General features: G+C 36.9%; 3 protein-coding genes across 8 annotated transcripts; all 3 read right to left on the minus strand.

Annotated features, from left to right (window-relative positions):
* Nucleotides 1–8,562: 8,562 nt before the first annotated feature.
* On the minus strand, nucleotides 8,563–11,345 carry LOC137723427 (glutathione S-transferase L3-like). The gene is made up of 10 exons (XM_068462624.2): nucleotides 11,201–11,345; nucleotides 11,011–11,079; nucleotides 10,601–10,661; nucleotides 10,230–10,316; nucleotides 10,025–10,123; nucleotides 9,829–9,934; nucleotides 9,672–9,748; nucleotides 9,447–9,554; nucleotides 8,864–8,944; nucleotides 8,563–8,762 (listed from the first exon to the last, which is right to left on the minus strand). Exons 1-10 carry the CDS (start codon nucleotides 11,209–11,211, stop codon nucleotides 8,760–8,762), a joined length of 702 nt encoding a protein of 233 aa, XP_068318725.1. The 5' UTR covers nucleotides 11,212–11,345; the 3' UTR covers nucleotides 8,563–8,759.
* A 3,004-nt stretch (nucleotides 11,346–14,349) lies between these two features.
* LOC137722769 (glutathione S-transferase L3) lies at nucleotides 14,350–16,916 on the minus strand. 2 transcript variants are annotated; one of them, XM_088692589.1, is made up of 11 exons: nucleotides 16,887–16,905; nucleotides 16,685–16,727; nucleotides 16,504–16,572; nucleotides 16,166–16,226; nucleotides 15,826–15,912; nucleotides 15,620–15,718; nucleotides 15,423–15,528; nucleotides 15,266–15,342; nucleotides 15,042–15,149; nucleotides 14,684–14,764; nucleotides 14,350–14,578 (listed from the first exon to the last, which is right to left on the minus strand). In XM_088692589.1, the coding sequence occupies exons 2-11, from the start codon at nucleotides 16,693–16,695 to the stop codon at nucleotides 14,567–14,569; spliced, it is 711 nt and encodes a 236-aa protein (XP_088548715.1). In that variant the 5' UTR covers nucleotides 16,696–16,727; nucleotides 16,887–16,905; the 3' UTR covers nucleotides 14,350–14,566. The 2 variants fall into 2 exon arrangements, with proteins under 2 accessions (XP_088548715.1, XP_068317957.2); XM_068461856.2 differs by having other exon boundaries at nucleotides 16,685–16,916.
* An 841-nt stretch (nucleotides 16,917–17,757) lies between these two features.
* On the minus strand, nucleotides 17,758–22,148 carry LOC137722768 (thylakoid membrane protein TERC, chloroplastic). Of its 5 annotated transcripts, none has more exons than XM_068461855.2 (15): nucleotides 21,796–22,148; nucleotides 21,620–21,700; nucleotides 21,069–21,175; nucleotides 20,898–20,974; nucleotides 20,657–20,744; nucleotides 20,445–20,525; nucleotides 20,293–20,349; nucleotides 20,061–20,142; nucleotides 19,558–19,607; nucleotides 19,300–19,356; nucleotides 19,099–19,177; nucleotides 18,907–18,965; nucleotides 18,660–18,717; nucleotides 18,460–18,580; nucleotides 17,758–18,077 (listed from the first exon to the last, which is right to left on the minus strand). In XM_068461855.2, exons 1-14 carry the CDS (start codon nucleotides 21,932–21,934, stop codon nucleotides 18,489–18,491), a joined length of 1,107 nt encoding a protein of 368 aa, XP_068317956.2. In that variant the 5' UTR covers nucleotides 21,935–22,148; the 3' UTR covers nucleotides 17,758–18,077; nucleotides 18,460–18,488. The 5 variants fall into 5 exon arrangements, with proteins under 5 accessions (XP_068317956.2, XP_068317955.2, XP_068317954.2 ...); XM_068461854.2 differs by having other exon boundaries at nucleotides 21,048–21,175; XM_068461853.2 differs by having other exon boundaries at nucleotides 21,069–21,205; nucleotides 21,796–22,066.
* Between the last annotated feature and the right edge of the window lie 1,321 nt (nucleotides 22,149–23,469).

The raw sequence follows: 23,469 nt of genomic DNA on the forward strand, positions 1-23,469 counted from the left end.
TCATATTGTCTATTAATCTCTTCAACTCAAAATATAACAATTCAAAGGGTGTGTGTATATATATGCCATGAGTATATCATTTACGAGCATTAAACCGTAGGGGGAAAGAAAGACCAAACATAAAGGCTGCACTTTTCCAGCATTGTGAATTCAGAAACTTAATAGAAAATAACCAATAAACTCTACAGACCTGGAATCAGCCTCCAACGAGCGCTTACTCATCAAGGACAACAACATGCTTCTCTAAGATTTTCAATTCTACTGCCCATAGCTCTCATTTTCTTTACAACCAAACTCAGAAATTTAAACCTTCCGCTACATTACACACTCAAAGCAAAAACAAAAATCAAACATCTGCACTGCGAATTCGCACAAACCCTAACCCTAATTTTCCTCAAACACCATAGATTACCACACAACTTCATCAAAAGTCAAGCGAATCCTGAACCTCACCAAATTCAAGACCAACCAATCTAAGCAGAATCGAAAAATCTTCAATTAAAAAAATTAATTTAAATTCTACAGGTGAAATTCCAGAAACAAAAAAAAAAGGGATAATTGATCCACAAGTGCAATGAAACAGAAGAATTTGGGTGTGAAATGACTCGGTCACCCTGTGTTCCGAATTATCTGGGTGACCGAGTCATTAGTAATTAGTAATGAATGTAGGAGGATGTATGATGGAGGTTCCCATGTCTATAGACTTAAGTATTAATTAATCAGATATTACAATCCTAATCCTAACTTTGATTCTTGAACAACCTTACAACCTTAATTGGAAAAGCTCCAACAAAAACCACACTTATAAAATTCAAATGAAAAACGAACTTTGAACTTACTGTGGTCGTCCAAGAGCACTATATTTCGTTGTTAAATTTTGAACTTTGAACTTTGAACTTACTGTGGCAAATACATATGCTTCGTTGTTAAATTTTTCAAAAACTTGAAAGAGAAGGATACATAAAAGCTTTAGGGTAGAAAATCATATATGATTAATATATGCGTGTCAATGTGTGTGTTTCCATACAAAATAACAATTTTCATGCCCAATTACAAAGATGAAAAACTTGTAAATCAGCACAAATAAATTGTTAGAAGTTTAACATGGGAAAAGGAGATGTCGAAGCAATGGATCCATCTCAAAATTTCATTTGTGGGTGATTAATTAATTAGAAGCAATTTGCCTTGGAGGGGAGTAATTAAGGAAGGAAAAAGAACTTATAATCTACATATAGAGTGGTTCATTTACAACTTAAGCCAATGTGGTTGGACTAATCTTTTCATTTTAATTAGTCCTCAGGGTTTATGAACCTATTTGGAATGCTTTTAAAATAACCAAAAACATTTTTAAAGTGCTTGAATTAAAAAGTAAAAGTAAAAGGAAAAATACTTGAAATGCTTACGAAAGAAGCACGTGTTTTCAAGAAGCGTTTAAAGTACTTTCTCAAATAAACTTGCTTTTCTATTTAAATTTCGATGTAGCTCTAGATAGAAGCATTTTAGTAGAAGTGCTTTTAACTAAAAATAATTTCTAAAGAAGTAATATATTTTGTTAATACGTGTTCTTGAATTTTACAAAAAAAATTGCAAGTCACACCTTGAGAAATATGGATATATATATTGTGGCACAAAAGGCAACAAACATATTTTTTTTTTTCTTTTTGAACAAAGGCAACAAACATAATTTTGTGTTATGAATAAAATGAAATTGTACATGCAGAATAATCTAATGCGATTCATGTTTTGCTTTAATGCAATTAGTCTTAGTCGTTGTCTTCGTCTTCATTGTCATTAGGGATGATCAGCTTAACGAAAACCTGCAAAGCATTTTCGGGCAGCCAGTCCTGGAGACAAAGCGAGTGAAAACCACCGTGCGTAAAGTCACAAGGCATCACGGTGGCTTTGGCACCTCTAATGAGTTGATATTATATTATATATTTTGTCATAATCTTAGTTTTGATATTTTGCATTATATTTCCAATATAGGACATTTGACTTCCTCTAGAGCAAAACATGATCAAACGGACGAACTTTGAAGTGTTTCAAATTGAAGGACGCTCGTGATTCCCTTGGCTTTTTCTGGGAATGAAATAAAGAAGCAATGCGCAATGCTGGAAAGTGACATTTTTGGGCTTAATTGAGATTTTTGGAGCCCAAGATGACCATTGTTGGGTTTGTGGCCTTCTAGAGAAGTGTTCTTCTGAAAATAAGAAGGACATGAACCCAACATAAGTCATCTTGGGCTCCAAAAAGCACAATTAAGCGCAAAAACGTCACTTTCCAGCATTGTGCACTACTTCTTTATTTCATCACCAAAAAATAAGAAAAAGCCAAATTTTGGACACAAAGAAGCTAGGGACTCACGAGCGTCCTCCAATTTGAAACACTTCAAGGTTTGTCCGTTTGATCACGTTTTGCTCTAGAGGAATTTGAATGTCCTATATTGGAAATATAGTGCAAAGTATCAAAATTCTCACAAAATAACAAATAAATTAATAATAAAATTAGGACAAAATATAAAGTATAACATCGACTCATCAACCTCCAACTCTTCCAAGCATATAGAACACTTTTGGTGATCGTCAGGACTAATAGTCACTTTCGTCATGGTGTCTACCTCGGCCTTAGATGCTGCTAGGAGATCTTCATTGACATTGTCACTAGTCCCCGGATCAGTAGACTAACATACATACTGACACCGGGGACTCTACCAGACATCACCGTAAAGATAACAGATGCCTCTGCCTTTTCATTTGCATGATTAAGCCCTACTTCAAAAGAAGACATGGTTTTGCTAGCTTTTGTAGTTTTCTTTTGAGAGAGACGAAAGAATATGAAAAGGGTTAAGTGGGTATACATAGGAAGGGAGGGAAGGGATTGATTTGTTGTTACTTGGAGAGCAGGTCACATATGTGTTAAATCTATTTTAATTAGAAAAATCGATTTAGGGTTCGTTTGGTAAGTCTTTTTATATGATTGAAGGCACTTTTAGAGAAAATGTTTTTGGTTTTAAAGCACTTGAAGTGCTTCATGCTAAAAGCACACGTTACGTGTTGTGGATGCAAATTTCCACTGTCTTCTCTTTTGACAAAAATGCATCTGCAAAATAATAAAACCTAAGATTAAGGCCAAAAGCCTCACTCGCCCATGATGAATGTGGGTGTGGGGCTTTGGCCGAAGAATCTCCGATGCCAAAGTTAGAATTTGAGAGAGAAAGTGTATAGGAATTTTTAGGGAGAGAATGAACTAGCATTTTAGTGGGAAAGCATGGCTATTTATAGGGGAGTGGCCGACCCTATTTGCAGAATAGGGGCTGGCCACATATAGTCAAATTGTGAGTGTAATTGCAAGATATTATGTGAAATGATATCTTGCAATTAACTTGGCAATTAACTTGGCAATTAATCCCAAATTGAATAGGAAAATTGAGAGTTACCTTTTTAGTGAGGATTTGATGAGGAGTGATGAGAGGGTTTTGAATAAATACCATTTTGATCACCTTTGGCTCTTCCTTGATTGAGCCATTATTGTGCGTTACATGTGCGTGGGAATCTCGGTGTGCCTCGAAGGTAATTTTGTCCTTTTAACCCAAAAGTACACGTGTCGCCTCTATAATTTTCTTGATTATTTTTTGCTCCACAAATGCCCCTACACCTGCTGGGATGCTCACATGAAAAGGCAGCAGGTGTAGAGATCTCCAACTTTGATGCAAATTCCCACTTGGACTTAGAATTAGATTCTTCTAGGAAAGGGAAATAAATCACCTCCAAAGCCTATTTAAGTCTACCTTAAGTAAATCAACTTCGGAGGGCAATTATGGATTCCTACAAGAAAGAGAGAAAGCTAGAGGATATTTGTTCCCCCTCCTCTAGCACTCTTCTTTGTTTGCCCGTGCAAAGAACCATCTTTCGTTAATTTCTTTGTCTTCTTCGCATTGCACCAATGTAATAAAAAAATTTCTTTGTCTTCTTCTTGGTGGTGATGTCGCAGGGTAGCTGTCTGGGTCGTGCGGCACAGGGCCAGAAGTCGGCTTGGCATGGATCGAGGAAATGTTGTGCCAGGGGCCACAACTTGTGCTACTCAGCTAGACTGAAGCCAATGGCTAGCTAGGCATGGGCCGAGGAAATGGTGTGGCATGGACTACGGTTTGGTCTGCCACGTCTGGGTTGCTTGCCAAGAATGAGGAAATTGCTTGAGTTTGATTTCTCAACTGCCGTAGATAGAGCAATCAAGGATGAAGCTGCCAAGATCGAAGCTGTTGAAGATAAAGTGTCAGATGAGCAAATTGTTGATGCAAAGTGGTTGTTACCCCTTGACCATTTGATGCTTAGTTGGTCTTCAAGTATTCGATCTTTTGAGCTATGTGGTCTTCTCGCACTAGAGAGCAATTAGTTTATCCTCTCACACTAGAAAGCAGACCCAGATGGGTGTCTAGGAATTAGTTTACCCTCTCGCATTGGAGAGCAATTAGTTTATCATCTCATACTGGAGAGCAAACCCAGATAGATGTCGGGGAATTAGTTTACCCTCTCGCATTGCAGAGCAATTAATTTATCCTCTTGCACTAGAAAGCAGACCCATATAGGGGTTTGAGCAGTTGTTGTAGACAACAGCTACGCCAGGCTTATGCATAACTTCTTGAATCTTGATTGAGAATAAAGAAATGGATCAACTGTGCTGAAAGGTAGAAGTTACATAACAAACTGGATAATCCTCGGTTTACAAGGTCTTGTTCGTTGAGCTACTTGAGACTTCGAACTTATTTGGAAAAGCCTGAACGGGTTCAGGGGTGATGGAGATTTTCCCCAGCATTCCATCATGTTACTACTTGATGAAAGTCAGATGTTTCCTTCTTTCAAAGTTGCCCATAACCTGAAAGTGCTCAGACCTAGCAAAGATGATATTAATTCGCATTGCCTTTGATGAGGGTTTAGTGTTGGCTTCCGCTATTTCTATAGGTCGTAACGTTGACCTGTCAAGATACTCGTCGCACCGACCCTCATTTGTCAGCTTCTCAAGGTGCTGCTTCCACTTCAGGCAATAGTTAGTAATATGGCCTGGTCCTTAATGTAATACGCAATACATTGTATGATCTTGCCTGGTAAGATTGCCATTCATGGGTGGCAGCAGTTCGAACCAAGGTTCGTTCTTGAGCTTACAAAGAATCTAGGCGATTGAAATTGTGAACTTGGCGAATGTTTCGAGCGCTGAGTCTTCTATAGTCGGGGAATGTTCCATGCACTTCTTTTTTTACTCGTTTGTGCTAGACTGCTTAGCCTTGTCCCATAGTATGTGCTTCTCCACCAAAGCATATGAAGCTGCCAGGGTTAGTTATTCTCCCATGATTAATTCTTTGAATAAAGGGTGTTCAGTGAGAAACCTATTTCTAAATGTTGTTGTTGTTATGTCTTCGTTGCAGCCAACAATCTTGGTCTTTTCCGCTTTGAACCTCTTGACATAGTTATGAATTGTCTCCCAAGGGTCTTTTACGATGCTGAAGAGATGGTCGAACATCATTTTGATTGAGCAGTTAGACGAATACTCCTTAATGAAAACCAAGAAAAATTTGTTGAAACTCTAGATCGACTGTGACGGCAGGGTGTGGAACCAGTCTTGCACCTCGCTTTGTAGAGTTGTGGCAAAAATTTTGCATATAAACACATCATTGTTTCTATAGAGGATCATGGTACTGCATTAATGCTTGAGATGCCGATCCGGATCTTCGTCTCCCTTGTACAAAGTGAAAGGAGGCATAGTGAACCTACGAGGTGGATATGTCCGCTTGATCTCATCCGTGAATGATGACTTGCTTATGTTGGTCATGTCTCATCGAAGCGCCTCGTTATGCTGGAAATTGCACAATCGTTCGGTCATGAGCCTTTCAACTTCTTCTTGAATTTGCCTCTGCTAGGCAGTGGAAATTTCAGCTGCCCCCGATCATGACATGTTGGTCTAGGACGATTTTCCCTATATTTGCCCTGTCTATGTTGTGGCTACAGTGCAGGTGGCACATTCTTGGCAAGCGAGTGGGCTGTTCACAGGTTGCCGGTTAAACTTGAACTGAATTGAGTGACTATTTTTCTCCGTTCGTCGTGCTGCCTACTCCTATGTGAGGTAGAGAATGCTCCTTACGGGCCTAACTGTGAATGAACATTTCCCCTAGAAGGTTGTCCATGTTGATAATCGAAGTGTGGCCTCAACCGTGAACATATCCTAATCTGTGGGCTTGATTGGGAGTACACACTCCTCTGCGCACTAAGGCGAGAGTATACGTTATCCCAATGACCCAAGTGGGAGTGTAAACTGCCAGAAAGCTCTGTTCGTGGCTGGCTGAGGGGCTGCTTGACGGGACGCTGCTAGAGAGGTTCATCGTCTACCCTTATCCTACTTCCAGACACCTCGTCTGAGGCACGCTGCACCTCGGTACCCTGCAAAAGCTGATTCACTAAGGTCGTCTGCTGCGCAAAGGCGCTTGTCAACTCTATAACTTGTCGGGATAAGTGTTGTTCGCCATGCGAAATAGAAGGGCTTGGATGGTAGGTTTCACCATAAGTGGTAGAAATGTAGTGGACTCCGAGTGCAAAATTTGAGCCGGGATAGGTCAAATCCGTAGAAACTCGGGGTGAAAATGCCCCTGGTTTAATTGTTAGTCCAAAAATCTAAAGGCATGACGGTCGAACCAATCGGGATCACCAAAGAGGCCACGGGAGTGGGTTGGATCTGTGCTGCTGGGTGGCGGCTTGGGTTGAGAGGATCGTTGGCGCAGATTAGGCATGCGATGTGCCTTGGGCTTGCACTACTGGGGTAGCGACTTGGATCGGCCATGACAGGCCTGGCTCGGCTGCCTTGCAGCTTGGGCTACTAATGTAACTGCTCCCTACTTTCTGTGGGCTTGCTTTCATAGAGCTAACCCACTCGCCACTGCCACGGTCGTCTTCGTGGCTGCTATAGTGGTGGTGCTCTATGGTGGCAAAGTTGTTCCTCTTGCCATCGTGTTGAGCCTTGTGGATCATCATGGTGGGGCTATGTCTCGTCCTTCATCATTCGATCCAGATCTTTGAAAGTAGGAAGTTCCTTTCATTGTAGTTTTCGAATTTCCCGTCATTGTATTTTTTTTCCCTTACCTCTATTCAAAGAACTAAAAAAAATTAGGAATAAGAAAGTATGAAAAATTTACGAACGAATGAGAAATGAGAAACTTTGAATGTGAGAGTCTTCTTCGAGCGTGTGAATCAAACTCTCAATGAAAGCACCAATTTGTGGATGCAAATTTCAGCCGCATTCTCCTTTGATGAAAATGCACCTACGAAATATAAACCTAAGATTAAGGTCAAAAGCCTCACACGTCCACGATGATTTTTGTTTTGGGGGGGGGGGGGGGGGGGGAGGGAGGCTTTGGCCGAAGAATTTCCGATGCCAAAGTTAGAATTTTAGTGAGAAAGTGTTTAGGAATTTTTTGGGAGAGAATGAACTAGCATTTTAGTGAGAAAGCATGGCTATTCATAGGGAGTGAGCGGCCATATTTGGAGAATAAGGGTCGGCCTCATATAGTCAAATTGTGAGTTTCTTGCAATTAACTTGACAATTAATCCCAAATTGAATAGGAAAATTCGGAGTTACCTTTTGAGTAAAGATTTGATGAGGAGTGATGAGAATGTTTTGAATAAATACCATTTCGACCACCTTTGACTCTTCCTTGATTGAGTCGTTATTATCCATTGCATGCGCGTGGGAATCCTGGTGTGCTCCGAGGGTAATTTTGTTCTTTTTACCCAAAAGTACACATGTCACCTCCATAATTTTCTTGATTATTTTTTGCTCCACACGTGCTTCTTGTTACTTCAAGTGTTTTTCCATAATTAACTTGTATTTTTATTAATGTTTGGTTCGAAAAATATTTTATCTAAAAGTACTTTCAATTGTTTAAAAGCACTTGCCAAACAAACTCTTAGTAATTTCCATAAAAAAATAAGGAGTTAGTTTTACCGAACAATAAGGAAAACCATTTAACCCGCACTAGTAAGTTCAGTTTAGTAATTTCCCTAAAAGATAACGAGTTAGATTCCCTAACCAATAAGGGAAGCCATTTAGTCCAAACTAGTAAATTACTTGGGACAAATTTTTGTGTAGCGGGAACACTTGCACATGTTGTACTATTTCACCGGTTAATATAGTGAGTGTCAAGTTTTTCAACTTTGATAGTACAGTAATAAAATAAACAAATAAATATACCCATTATAATTTGTATGGAATAATGACACAACATAACATCGTTCTGATCATAATTTTTTTTGGTTGGAACATGCAATTTGTTGATCTCTTCCATCTCAGATTAGCATATGTATTTTTTATTACGACGTGATATGATATTAGAAGCATTTTGCCTTGTTTTATTTGGAGAGTAGTGTACAAAAAGATAGTGAACTTCGACTTATAAAATATATATAAACATTTGGCCAACGTGGTTTGGACTATATTGTTTGGTAATTGTCGTTCTTTGCTTTGCAAAAGAACTTCCCTCTTCCGAAGAAATTGTTGATAGATTACGGGAGGCCAGACCCGAACACCGAACACCGAACAGAATCCGATGACCCGAATTTTATTCATGTAACAAAGACACTTATACATATCCAAATACACACCGGTCCGTATCTATAACAAGACTACATAATGTGCATACATAAATAGGCTGACGAACAATCTGTTGATGGGCTCAGCCACTTATTTATACCGAGTCCGCAGCAGAATATTTCACAGGTTTACTGTAACGAAAAGTATTCCGCAGAGGTTAGCAAACCAGCATAATGAATAAAGAACGACTGAGCACAAATTTCGTAATTTAGGTCAGCAAAAGAGAATGTACCACTAAGTGCTTCTTGAACAATGCAACAATCTCCTTTGGATCAGCTTTGGTTACCTTGTATGCCTCAATCTTGTTGATTTCCTGCACAAGGATATATAACCATACTAATCACCATCTTTATGAGATATATTACAGAGGAGCGCGTCCTCTATCAAATCCGATTTTAAGATAGTGGTTAACGGAGTGCTTTTGCTTAGAGTTCTTGCTCGGAAATCACTTGAACAGTTAGCTTAGGTCTGGTTTGGTACTGAGGTGATTCTGAAAAAAGCTGGTATCAAAAAAAGCTGGGAGCTGTTTTTGTGTTTGGTAAACATTCAGCTTCAGCTTTCTTTCACAGTTTTGGGTGAAAAAAAACCAAAAACAAGAAGCTGCAAAACCTAGCTTTGAAAAACCAGTTTTTTTTCACATCTATTTTACATAAAAGTTTACCAAACACTCTGCTGCTTTATTTCACAGCTACTTATTCTCACAGCACAGCAGAAACAGCTTTCTTTCAAAGCACAGCAATACCAAACCAGCCCTTAGTCTCATGAAACGTTTAAGTTTGTTTTCAAATATACAATTCTATGACTTGTTAATGTACCTCCAAGAATGCTGCTAGTTTAGGCCTCCCAGCTGTGATGTCATACTTGAATACGTCTGATAAGAAGGCTTGGAACCGCTCAACGAACGGGATATAGGCTATGTCCACCTGAATATCACGAATTCTTATCCATTACTTATGCACTTTATGTGCTACTACTAGCTCATTTTATTAGAAATACAAAAACATTAATTGGCATGTAGATAAATTGTACATTCAACTTACCAAACTAAACTGACCCAGAAGATACGGCCCATCGTCAAATTTCTTAAGAGCATTTTCCAAGTAATCAAACTGCTCATCTGATGTAGATAACCATATTCAGTCAGTGTCAATTCATCAACTAAAACAGTCACTAACGGGAGAATCTTCCAAGTCTTACCAGCTGCTTTTACCGTGTCTCCTTTCAATGAGCGAAACAAGGACCCCACGAAGGTATCGACATAAGTTAATAATTCTTTGCCAAACTTTTTTCTCTCAGGGTTGTCCTAAAAACAATTTCGCAGCATCACTCTGGTCAAATTTGTGAGAGACAAAGGCATGTTACTTGAGGCACAATCAAATTCTGGATATCTTACATTGGGGACAAGTGAAGGCCCTTCGAAGTTGTTTTCGAGGTATTTGATCAGGTCAAGACTCTCTCCAATGACTTTTCCATTGTGCTCCAGAGACGGCACCTATAAAAATAATCAATCAAGAGATTTATCCAGCTTCACCAAATTTTCCACAGATAATCAATGGCAGCAAAGAAGAAAGAACACTAATTTTTGTTCAAAATTATACCTTGTTTCCAGGGTAGACCTTTTCCTTGTACCAATCAGGCCTGTTTTCAAGATCTATACCGACTAACTTAATCTTGTCTTGCAAACCCTGCAACTCAAAAATTTCAACAAAAACAAACAATAAGACATGGGTTCTGATTAATTCTCAATTTACCAATTCATGAAATGATTAAAATCAAATAACGACGACATATCCATCAAATATAGCCAACAGAAAAACAAAATCTCGAAAATATCATTTCTGCAATTGGGATTTGTATTTCATCATATTAGCCAATTTCTCAAACAACAAATTGAATTATCTTATAACAGGATCATTGCCAGAAGCTCCAAAGGCAGAAAAATGGTGAAAAAAAAAAAAAGAGAACAAACCTTGTAGTTCCTAGTGATCCAAACCCGTTGTGCAAATGGACATGTGTAATTTACGTACAACCTTCAAAACACAAAGCAACCAATACACATCAAAACATGGTAATCAATGAACAAAACAAAACTCAGTGACCAAAACAACAGTACCAACTGAGAAAAATGAAAAACAAGGTGACCAAAATTGAAATTCGGACGAGAAACAAGGCGAAAACAGCCAGAAAAATGTGTTTTATCTTCGGGAAATTGGCTGAAATGATCACATTACAAATTTTAATTGCCAAAACAATCAGTTTTCAGTATTTTATGTCGTCAATGTATGATCAATATATGGTTAGTATTTGAATTTATCAGTTCAGCAAATGGGATTTGTAATCAATCATTTCAGACCAAAAAAGTGGAGGAAAGAGGGAAACCTTGTAGTGCCGTCAAAGAGAGGAGGTGGGGAGGAAGTGGAATCCAACTGTGGAGGAAGTTCCTCATGCCTGCAACACCCAGAAACAAAAAAAATCTTGGATTAATTATAGAAACAGTAAAAAAAAAAAAAAAAAAGAAATTCAGATGAACCCAGAAAAAAGAAAGGCCTAGAAAGATGAGAAATCGTACTTGTACGCCATTTTTGGTCCTCTGCAGTGATTTTTGTTTTGTTTTTGGCAATCAGAATTTGGCGCAGAATGTTGTCTGTGTACAAAGTGGGTGGTAGTTTTATAGGGGACTCGAAGGTGGCGGTGGAGTCGCCGCTCGCCAGCAATGACGAAATTGTTGTGTTTTATTTTATTTTTTTTATTTTTGTCAAAGAAAATGGCTGCGTTGCTGCTTACTATTCGTGCGCGACTTTGGTGGTGCATGATACGTATCGGGGACTTGATTTCTCATCCGTTGGATTTTGAGTATCTCGTACGATCTGGGTTTTCGTGTTGGTCGGACGGTTTGAGAGGAGAATTGGGGATGACGACTTTATCGTTTTAATATTGTGAACTAATAATCCCGCTATTCAGCAGTCAGTCTCTGTGGCCACGAAGTCGGGGAAGAGTCTAGAATCTTGGGTGGAGTAATGAGTGTCTATTAAAAAATCGCATGAAGTCGACTTGCATGGAATCAAAATATAATAGAGTATCATGCTTTGGTGAAGGATGTCCAATAAGATTACCTAAGTCGAGCAACTCTCTTTAGAATTTGAATTTCAAACAAAGTGAAGAAAATTAGGAGCAGATGAATGTTGGAGTTTCCTTATGCATGCCCTTCAACTACTGGATAAAATGTCTTAAAGAGAAGTTGTCCTTATTATCTTTTATGAAAATATTATCTCTAGAAAAGGACGTAGTTTTATAATAGTTACTTCATAAGAAAAGAAAATATAGAAGCAACAACTTAAAATAAAATATAAATTAAAAAAAAAAAAAAAAAAAAAAAAAAAAGGCATACCCACATGTTACAGCAAACCTGAATGCTTCATTCTCAACTTTTGATGATCAAAAGCTAATTCGTTTTGCTTAGAATTTTCTACTTGTCAACACTTGGCACTTCAAGCTCAACTTAGGCATTATATTCTTGATATGCATTGAAGTAGTGAATTTTATCAATTGAAATAAATTGGTAGTTGCCAAAAAAATAAAAAAAATGGTGGAGACGAGGAGGAATATGGTATATAATCATGTCTAGTTGCTAATTACATTGTCTTTGGTTATACTGGTTGCGACTGCTTTAGTGGAGAGAGCATTTTCTGCTATGAATTGTGAAAAGTTCATTGCGTAATTGAATGAAAGATCAATAGTTGAGTGAAAGCATGGTTGTTTATATTGATAGCAGTGTTTTTCTTCCATTGATAATGAAGTAATAACGTTTCCAAAATATGAAAACGCGTCATGAACAATTGTTACTTGTTCTATAAATTATGAATGATGAAACTACAGTTTAATTTTTAAGGTTATTATACATTTAAGAAATGTTTGTGAACTTTTACATATGACCCTGCTAAATAATTTTTCCTAGATTTGCCACTGAAGAAAATACTTAAATGTGATCATCCTATCACCACATTCTGTTACTAATCCACATATATTATAGTACAAGTGGATGACATGTTTAAACTACAATATTAATAACGAAACAACGTGTTATAATATGATTAGGTTGTAACACAATGTGTTTAAAGGTCACGTGGTAAGAAAATCGAAATTGTCTAGTTGGTCTATTCCTCAACCAAACAAACATCGCGTTAGTCTTGTTTGGTGCGTAAAAGTTGAATTGGATTGTACAAATGAAACAAGAATACACCATTTAGCCAAAATTAAAATAAATAAATCATTTGGCTAAAAGAATACCAGTAACTTGCTATATATAAACATTTCATAGATTTTCTATCCATCCATCCATCCATCCATCTGGCTTCTCATTACAACCAAAAGAAAGCTATTTCTTACATGATTTACCCGTACACCCATCTCATCATCACGGAAATCGCCTTTGCCGGTTCATCATTATTGGACTAAGAGATGTTGGAAAACTAAGAGTATACAATACTAACAAGTTTCCTAGATTACTAACAGAGGTTAACATGATACCTAAGGCAGTCATGTTTTTGGTTGAAAAATGCATTTCTTCTACTTGTTTAAGACCTTATGTTCCAAAGGTGATAGAACTCTCGAATCTTAGAACAACTCTTCACAAGTAGGGAATCGGATTATATATACACAGGCTTCATCTAATTTCCATCTATCGTGGAAATCAGTTACCTGCAGTTGCCGGCAGTTTTCACCGAGTAATGGATAAGCGGTTATCAATTGCTGCATGTTATCCACATATACTTGCTTATAGGAAGCAGTTTTTCCATGTGTGCAACTTACATCAGATTTTATTGTTACCAAATACATTTCATCCTTCACTAAATGATAGTTTAGTCCAATTAAGTTTCTAACATTCTCCCACTTGGACGTAAACTAATCATTTAATCGAAATGTTATCACAATTACAATATTGACTCCTTAGTGATCACATCCAGTTACACGTAACTTGCTTCCCCACATCTACCAGTATTAGTTCAAATGTCGAACTCTAGAAAACCATGTGCAGCTCATTGGCACATTGACTCTAAAATCACTGTCATTTGAATCTAATATGTATGATGTCAAACTTTCAATGAACTTAACATTCATTTTTCTATGATTCAATTCAATCAACTTTATGGTCATCTTTCAGTCATTTAAAAGCATTTCCCAAATGAACTCTTAATAATTTCCATAAAAACTAAGGAGTTAGTTTGACCAAACAATATGGAAAACCATTTAACCCGCACTAGTAAGTTCCGGTTTAGTAATTTCCATAAAAGATAAGGAGTTAGATTCCCTAACCAATAAGGAAATCCATTTAGTCCAAACTAGTAAATTACTTGGACAAAGAAATCCATTTAGTCCAAACTAGTAAATTACTTGGACAAATTTTTGTGTATCAGGAACACTTGTATTAAACAAATACATGATATTGTAGCCAAATCCTAATTTTTTTTTTTTTGTTGGAACATGTAATTTGTTGATCTCTTCTATCTCAGATTAGTATATGTATTTTTCATTACGACGTGATATGATATTAGAAGCATTTTGCGTTGTTTTATTTGAAGAGTAGTGTAAGAAAAGATAGAGAACTTCGACTTATAAAATATATATAGAAAAACATTTGGCCAACGTGGTTTGGACTATATTGTTTGGTAATTATCGTTCTTTGCTTTGCAAAGGAAATTCCCTCTTCTGAAGAAAGTGTTGATAGATTACGAGACGCCGGACCCGAACACCGAACAGAATCCGACGACCCCAATTTTATTCATGTAACAAAGACACTTATACATATCCAAATACACACAAGTCCGTATCTATAACAAGACGACATAATCTGCATACATAATTAAGCTGACGAACAATCCGTGCATGGGCTCAGCCACTTATTTATACCGCGTCCGCAGCAGAATATTTCACAGGTTTACTGTTGCTCCTGTAACGAAAAGTATACCGCAGAGGTTAGCAAACCAGCATAATGAATATAGCAAGAACGACTGAGCACAAATTTCGTATTTTAGGTCAGCAAAAGAGAATGTACCAGGAATTTCTTCTTGTACGCTGCAACAATCTCCTTTGGATCAGCTTTGGTTACCTTGTATGCCTCAATCTTGTTGATTTCCTGCACAAGGATATATAACAACCATAATAATCACCATCTTTATGAGATATATTACAGAGGAGCACGTCCTCTATCAAATCCGATCTTAAGATAGTGGTTAACGGAGTGCTTTTGCTTAGAGTTCTTGCTCGGAAACCACTTGAACAGCTAGCTTAGTCTCATGAAACGTTTAAGTTTGTTTTTAAACAGATGAGAGACTGTCATCCGTACATGGGATAAAGCTCAGACAATGGAATCCGTAACATTCATTATACAATTCTATGACTTGTTAATGTACCTCCAAGAATGCTGCTACTTTAGGCCTCCCAGCTGTGATGTCATACTTGAATACGTCTGATAAGAAGACTTGGAACTTCTCAACGAACGGGATATAGGCTATGTCCACCTGAATATCACAAATTTTTATCCATTACTTAAGCACTTATGTGTTACTACTAGCTCATTTTATTAGAAATACAAAAACATTAATTGGCATGTAGATACATTGTACATTCAACTTACCAAACTGAACTGACCCAGAAGATATGGCCCATCGTCAAATTTCTTAAGAGCATTTTCCAAGTAATCAAACTGCTCATCTGATGCAGTTAACCAAATTCGTTCAGCATAAATTCATCAACAAAAACAGTCTCTAACGGAAGAATCTTCCAAGTCTTACCAGCTGCTTTTGCCGTGTCTCCTTTCAATGAGCGATACAAGGACCCCACGAAGGTATCCACATAAGTTAATAATTCTTCGCCAAACTTTTTTCTCTCAGGGTCGTCCTAAAAACAATTTTGGAGCATCACTTTGGTCAAATTTGTGAGAAACAAAGGCATGTTACTTGAGGGCACAATCAAATTCTGGATATCTTACATTGGGGACAAGTGAAGGCCCTTCGAAGTTGCTTTCGAGGTATTTGATCAGATCAAGACTTTCTCCAATGACTTTTCCATTGTGCTCCAGAGATGGCACCTATAAAAATAATCAATCAAGATATTTATCCAGCTTCACCAAATTTTCCACAGATAATCAATGGCAGCAAAGAAGAAAGAACACTAATTTTTGCTCAAAATTTTTACCTTGTTTCCGGGGTAGACCTTTTCCTTGTACCAAGCAGGCCTGTTTTCAAGATCTATACCCACTAACTTAATCTTGTCTTGCAAACCCTGCAACTCAAAAAATTTCAACAAAAACAAACAATAAGACATGGGTTCTGATTAATTCTCAATTTACCAATTCATGAAATGATTAAAATCAAATAAAGACGACATATCCATATAGTGAAAAAAAAAATCATTTCCGCAATTGAGATTTGTATTTCATCATATTAGCCAATTCCTCAAACAACAAATTGAATGATCTCAGGGCCTTTGCCAGAAGCTCCAAAAACGGAAAATATGGTGAAAAAAGAGAACAAACCTTATAGTTCCTAGTGATCCAAACCCGCTGTGCAAATGGACATGTGTAATTTACGTACAACCTTCAAAACACAAAGCAACCAATACACATCAAAACATGGTAATCACTAAACAAAACGAAACTCAGTGAACAAAAACAGTGACCAAAATGAGAAAAATAAATGAGATTCAGACGAGACAGAAGGCGAAAACAGCCACAAAAATGTGTTTTATGTTGGGAAAATTGGCTGAAATGATCACATTACAAATTTCAAATGCTGAAATAATCGTGTTTCAGTATATATCGTTAGTATTTGAACGTATCAGTTCAGACCAAAAAAGTGGAGGAAAGAGGTAAACCTTGTAGTGCCGTCAAAGAGAGGAGGAGGGGAGGAAGTGGAATCCGACGGTGGAGGAAGTTCCTCATGCCTGCAACACCCAGAAACAAAACAATCTTGGATTAATTTTAGAACAATAAAAAAAATTCAGAAATTCAGACGAACCCAGAAAAAAGAAGGACCACGAAAATGAGAAATCGTACTTGTACGCCATTTTTGGTTCTCTGCAGAGATTTTTTTTTTTTTTTTTTTAGCAATTAGAATCTGGCGTAGAATGTGTTTGTGTACAAAGTGGGCGGCCGTTTTATAGAGGACTGTGAGGTGGCGGCGGAGTCGCCAACAGTGACGAAATGGTTGCGTTTCTTTTTTCGGTCAAGGAAAATGGGAAATCGTACTTGAACGCCATTTTTGGCAATTAGAATTTGGCGCAGAATGCGTCTGTGTACGAAGTGGGTGTCCGTTTTATAGAGGACCGTGAGGTGGCGGTGGAGTCGCTAGCAGTGACGAAATGCTTGCGTGTTTTTTTTTTTTTTTTGGTCAAGGAAAATGGTTGCGTGCGCGACTTTGGTGGTGCATGATAAGTGTCGTGGACTTGATTTCTCAGTCCTTGGAGTTTGAGTATCTCGCATGATCTGGGTTTTGGTGTTGGTCGGACGGTTAGAGAGGAGAATTGAGGATGACGACTTTATCCGAGTTTTAATATTGTGAACTAATCATTCTGCTGGTCACTACTTAGTCGGTAATGTATGGCCACTGATAAGTTTGGAAGAGTCTAAAAACTTGGTTGGAGTATAGGACTGTCTAATTATAACATCTCTTACATTAAATAAAATCGCATGAAGTCGACTTGTATAGAATTAAAATATAACAAAATCTTGTGTTTTTGCAAAGGATGTCCAGTAAGACTACCTAAGTCAGGCAGCTCTCTTTAGAATTTAAATTTCAAACGAAGTGAAGAGAACACTTGAATGTGACCATCCTATCACTACATTTTGTTACTAATCCATATATATATATATATATATATATATATATGTATGTATGTATATATGTATATTATAGTACGAGCGGATGACATATTTATACTTTAAGCTACATTATTAATAGCAAAACACCGTGTTATAAGTTAGGCTATAAAACAATGTGTTTGAAGGTTAAATCGAAAGAAAATTGAATTTGTCTGTTTGGTCTATTCCTCAACCAAACAAACATCGTATTGGTCTTGTTTGGCACCTAAAATTGAATTGGATTGGACAAATGAAACATGAGTAAACCATTTAGCCAAAATAAAAATAAATAAATGATTTGGCTAAAAAGAATATTAGTAACTTGCTATGTATAAACATTTCACAAATTGTCCGTCCATCCATCCATCCATCCATCTGCTTCTCCTTGCAACCAAAAGAAAGCTATGTCTTACATGATTTACCCGTACATCCATCTCATCGTCGATGAAATCGCCTTTGCCGGTCCATCATATTTGGACTAAGAGAAACTTAAATCTTCACATAACTCATGCTCAAACGCTCTGCGAGACATGACCACGGCATGAAAGAAACAGTTTATTCTTTCAAATCTTTGCTTTCCTCACTGTTACTGTAACAAAGTATTCATATGTCATGCATGAGCTCATGAATCACAAGCATTTTCAAACCAAAGAAAAGAAGAAGAAAGGCAAACAATTTTCTTATAATGCTCTTATCTGCATCTTATCCTTATGTATTATCTACCATTTTCTGGTTAGATCCGCCGTTGGCTTTCTACTCAAAATTTTCTGATTGTTTATCGGTCCACATTTTGTGCCAATAGAATTTATCCAAAAAAAATTCTTTTCGCTGAATTTTAATGGTTGTCAATGTCATTACAAAACTTTTAAGAGCAATTGCTACTATTATTCGTGATATGGAAAAGGCAAGATTAAATGCCTAGGAAATAATAAAAACGAAAAACAAAAGCTAAAAAAAATTCAGATTTTCACCTGCCCTGAGCTTGAATGGTTTCTTAAAGCTAGTCTGACTTCTTCATTAGACTTAACAGCACCCCGGCACTAAGACTTGTAGCTACAAAGCCAAGAGACACCTCGGTTGATACGTGAAACCCTGTGGAATTGTTGAGAAAAGGTGAATGCAGGATGGATTGAAGATTTTGTATAACTACAATAGTACTTGAAATACCCACCAAAAAAATCCAGGATCATCTTACACCCGATAAAGCCCAGAACAACAGCAATTGATGGCTGAAAAAAGAACCTTATTGGATTTTAGTTATCAATAGGAAACAAAGAATCAGTATTAAAAGTTTGATCAAGTGAATCCCTCATTTCAAAATACATGCATATATAGAAACCGGCCCTGTGCTGATGGTTATCTATAGTTCATTGCGCAGAAAGAGCTAGAAATTCAGGTAGAAAATGTCAACTTTGTACCTGCAAATACTCCAAGTCTGACATACCCGCAGAAATGAGTGTGTAAAGCGACCTTAAACCTGAACTCAATGGGAAAGGGTCAATTATCAACTACTGCAGAAATGCGCCCATATCCAGAAATAACATTGTAACTGTATAGCAACTTATTCACCGAAATATGGTCAATTGAAACCTAAATCTAACAAGAATTACCAACGATCGCAAAAAGATTAGAACTGAAAACTATGAATGGATCCCGAGTAACGCCAAAAACTGCCGGTATAGAGTCGACCTAAAGAAAATGAAGCATCATATCAATATCCATTACAACAATAAGTGGAAAAGCAAAGATATATTTTACATAAATGTATTGTATATATATGTCTGACATTATTGGTAGGTGAGGAAACCTACAGCGAATGCTATGTCACTGAGCTCAATAACTGCTACCGTGAGAAGTAAAGGTGTGGCCTGCCCAAAACGTTTGACACCTGTTAGAGATCAAGTAGCCATTAATTTAACAAAAATATTGATTTTCAATTTGGATTCACAAACTGTGGCATCTTGATCCAGAGAAAGTTGTAAATTACATCTGTGCAGTTTAAGACTTTTATACCTCCACAACAGTGTGATAAAATGTTGTAACCTAAGAAGATCCCATCAACAACTTACCTTCCGGACACCATCTTGAAATGTAAAAAATCGATTGCCATCATAATTAGCTGCAAAAATCCACCAGAAAAAAGGTATGGATTAAGATCATATACCAAAAAGAAGCTAGTGCAAAGTGAGTGTGTGCAAGATAGCCGATGATCTACAGGTAGCAAAATAATATAAAGGATTAAAATTTGCAGGACGAAGCAATCTATACAATCCATTTTTTTTTTCCTTTTTCTTATTCTGATATAGTGTAAAATTCAAGTAAGCAAAGTCTCACCAAACTAAAATATTCCGCCCTAAAGATGGTCTCCTAGGCCTTGCTATATTCAAAGGTCACGCTCAAGTTTATTTAATAAAAGTGAGATAAAAAAATGAGCTAAATAAGACAAAGGATCAGATCAGCCCCAATAAATTCAGAATTTCCAGTTTTGGTATAAGCTTGAATTAACAAGAATCAACAAACAGCACTTCAACCAAAAAGTAAGAAGAAAATAAGTACACAGTAAAAACATTACACGTGACAGGGATAAATCTCTGGCATGTCTTCACAATAAAATTGTCGGATAGATCAGTGTTATCTTCTTCACTGGAAAATAGCTAGAACAGTAAACAATAAATTTGAGTCATTTGATGGCAAGAAGTCGATAAGTGCAGACTTACAAGTTTGTTTTAAGGAGTAATGTCGGTCCACGAAAATGTATAAGAAAAAAGATAGTTATCACAACATTTTTAGAACAGAATATTCACCTTGAAAGATGAGTAAAGGAGTATTGCGGCCAGCAAAAGATTTACCGCCTCAAACCTCTAAACAACACATCACAAAAATTTCAAAATAAGCACATAAAGACAAGAACTATAGATTCACAAACACGCATATGCACTGAGAACTATAAGTTTACCTGAAGTGTGGCTGTTCCAAGGAGTATTAATGTCAAACGGAAGACCACCGCTCCAGCAATACCATAAGAAAGTACTCGATTCTATAGTTCGGAGAGCAAACTTTTCGTAACCATTAATTACCAGACAGCTTGAATCTTTCAAGGACAATCCTTTACATAAAATTGAGAACCTATCGAGCATAAATTTGAATGCTAAAAGGTTTACAAATTACCTGATACATAATTGGCACTTTGAAGTACTTGAAAACTAGAACAAAGACAAACAGATTGTCTACTGACAAGCTTTGCTCCAGTAAATACCTGGTACATCCTAACATTCAGAATGCAGCACAAAATATACACATGTTGCCTACTTTGATTAAGACACGGGAAAATAACTAATGCTTCAAAACACAAGAAGTATAACTTCCTATCCACTGTTAGAAAGCTTTCACAGTGCAAATTTCTGCATACCCGGCAAAGAACTCCGATGCCTTGCCAACTCCGTCTTTAAAGCCCACACCAATGCCAAATGCTACCGCAGCACACACCTAAAGAAATTAATAGCAACAGTTATCAGCATTGTTGAAGTAGACAGTTCAAATTAAGCTGAGAGGTGCTCACCCACAAGGCTACAGTTCTTACAGAAGCAGCATAAGCTTCGCGCCCCTTAATTTTATCGGGAGAGTCATTGTGAGAGGGTTCCACATTACTAATGCCATCTCGTGACGCAGAATCACCCCTCTTTTCTTCTGGAGATTCAAGCGGAAAGTTCATATAAACTACAGAAAAGTATCAAAATTTGACATAATTTCGCAAAAATCTCAAAATTGTCAGTCCTTTGGATCTAAATTTGTTAAACTCAAGTTACATGCACTTATCAATGAAACATACAGTTAGTGTTTTCTTTGTTTTTTTTTTTCACAAGAATCCTTTGATAACATTACATTTTTGAGAAAAATACTTCGTGTTCAATACTTCGGAATATTACCAATTAGAACATTACAGTTTGTCTAGCTGATGGTGTTTTTTCTCAATTGAACTCTTGGTGTAATTTTATGAAACTTGTATAGTTGTGAGGGTGTTTCTTCTAATTTACTAATGTCGAAATTAATATGCATAATTCAAGTGGGCAACTTTCACTTGCTCGTGAATCTCAAATTTACATCCGACGAGTGTTAGAAACTGGTAGTCACCTGAAGTGGATAAATCATCATCCTGCTCAGTTGCTCTAGAACGTGCAATCGGCGCGGATTGGCCGCGGCGGCAGTGGCCGCCTGCAATCCAAATTCCAACAATACAAATATGTAAATCAGATATGGAAATTGTAGATATAAAATTGAAGCACGGAAGCGTGAGTGAGAGACCGTACGGATGGGAACAATGTGATGGTGAATGAAGTGAGGCATACTCCAATTTGGGGCTGGTGATGGCAGCGAAACCCTAGGCAGGCGGGAGTTGAGCTTCAGATGGATGTGGACGCCGTTATGGATGACGGAAGCCGTGCCCATGTCGGTGATGAGGGAGAGAATTTGGTGCCAAATTCAAATGAGGAAAAGGGGAAGAAGAGAAAAAGGAGCTCCGTGTAGTGTGTAGTACACTAGTAATAGCGGTTGTAATGTGCGGTCGGTATCTTATCCCTTCCTTTGGATAAATTGGCCACACAGAAAAATTGGAACGATTTAAAAGCATGAGAATAAATGCTTTGTTATACATGGTCAAAATAAAGAGAACACTTGCTAGAGATCAAGGTACATTTTGGTTGCATGTTGCTTTGCTTCTTCATGTATTTTTATGTGTGGCATTTACACTATATTTCACAACAGAATTAATTAATCACAATTTAAAGGGCTCGTTGAGATTTCCTAGAACTTTATCGAATGTCCCTCAAAATACTAATGTTAGGTAAACCATTTTTTAGACTAAATTTGCAAATTATGTTGTGTGTCACCAATAGAAAACAAATAGGTTAATCAACTATTAACTAATTATCCAATTATCAACAAGTACATCATATGATTTAAATAGATGGTATTCCTAATATTACCGTCCCTCAAATGGGACTGAGATTTCCTAGAATGAATAAAAGTTGTTTTATGAGGACTACAAAAATGCATGATTGTATTATGATAAATAAATTGCAAAACAAAATGATATATAGAGAACAACACTTGTAATTGTAATGAGTGTTTATCCACATATTTAATAAATTTCTTACAATTTATTGGAAAAAATAAAATGCAAAAAGATAGTTATCTATTTTCTGTCTGAGTGAGAGTCTCAACCTAAGCCATATCTTATATATATAAAAAAAAAATGAAGCAAAAAAGTCACAAAAAACACCAAACTCACTTAGATCGCATAGGCAGACTAAGTGGGTGTCTAAGCGAGTCTAGGCGGGTGCCTAAGCGTGTTTGTGCATCGTTTTTTTATTTTAGATGTCTGAGACTGATCATAGCGATGACCAGCTGTCTAGTGTCTAGACGATCTTAGACGAAGACTTCTAGAATTCTCAAGTTCTTTATGGGTATGCACTTGGAATCTGGATCCTCTTTGTAAAGATTTTAGGAATCCGTGAATTGTGTCCGTTTATCGTACATCGTACGGTCATAAATCATTTTAATTTTTTTATTTAAATTAAAGACAAATAATATCTAATAAAAACTAACTTTATGATTTACGATAAATGATAAGATCCGAAAAGGATCGTGTTGGATGCACTTGAATCCTTTTAATTAAAATTTGGACATATTTAATAATAAAAGCACTTGTAACCACACTACTTACTTTAACAGCAATTTCATACAAGAGTCCTGGGCATTGTGTGTGAGTACTATTTTTTTTGTACAATAATATATATTATACTGAATGATGTGTGAGTGTTATTGAACTTATCATTTTTAAAATTTGAACCTAAAAGTTATTATTTACAAATAAAATGAATATTATTATGCCATAATATTAATGACTGTTTGGAGGTACAAAATAACAAGACTATGTGGTCGAACATGATACACAAGTTTTAATCAAGTCTTAGTACAATATT

Source organism: Pyrus communis, chromosome 4 (genome assembly GCF_041283825.1).
Source record: "Pyrus communis isolate YQ-2024b chromosome 4, ASM4128382v1, whole genome shotgun sequence".
Taxonomy (NCBI): Eukaryota; Viridiplantae; Streptophyta; class Magnoliopsida; order Rosales; family Rosaceae; genus Pyrus; species Pyrus communis.

What these genes read in the sequence shown, in the direction of transcription:
- LOC137723427 (XM_068462624.2), bottom strand. An exon ending in GGCCTTCACTTGTCCCCAAT is followed by an intron (nt 9,935 to 10,024) that starts GTAAGATATCCA and finishes AATTGTTTTTAG; the next exon opens with GACAACCCTGAGAGAAAAAA. An exon ending in AACTAGCAGCATTCTTGGAG is followed by an intron (nt 8,945 to 9,446) that starts GTACATTAACAA and finishes ATCCTTGTGCAG; the next exon opens with GAAATCAACAAGATTGAGGC.
- LOC137722769 (XM_068461856.2), bottom strand. An exon ending in CTCTTTGACGGCACTACAAG is followed by an intron (nt 16,227 to 16,503) that starts GTTTACCTCTTT and finishes TGTGTTTTGAAG; the next exon opens with GTTGTACGTAAATTACACAT. An exon ending in AGACACGGCAAAAGCAGCTG is followed by an intron (nt 15,343 to 15,422) that starts GTAAGACTTGGA and finishes TAACTGCATCAG; the next exon opens with ATGAGCAGTTTGATTACTTG.
- LOC137722768 (XM_068461852.2), bottom strand. Translation starts at nt 21,934, where the DNA reads ATGGGCACGGCTTCCGTCATCCATAACGGCGTCCACATCCATCTGAAG. An exon ending in TAAGAACTGTAGCCTTGTGG is followed by an intron (nt 20,975 to 21,047) that starts GTGAGCACCTCT and finishes TAATTTCTTTAG; the next exon opens with GTGTGTGCTGCGGTAGCATT. An exon ending in TCAGTGACATAGCATTCGCT is followed by an intron (nt 19,178 to 19,299) that starts GTAGGTTTCCTC and finishes CATTTTCTTTAG; the next exon opens with GTCGACTCTATACCGGCAGT.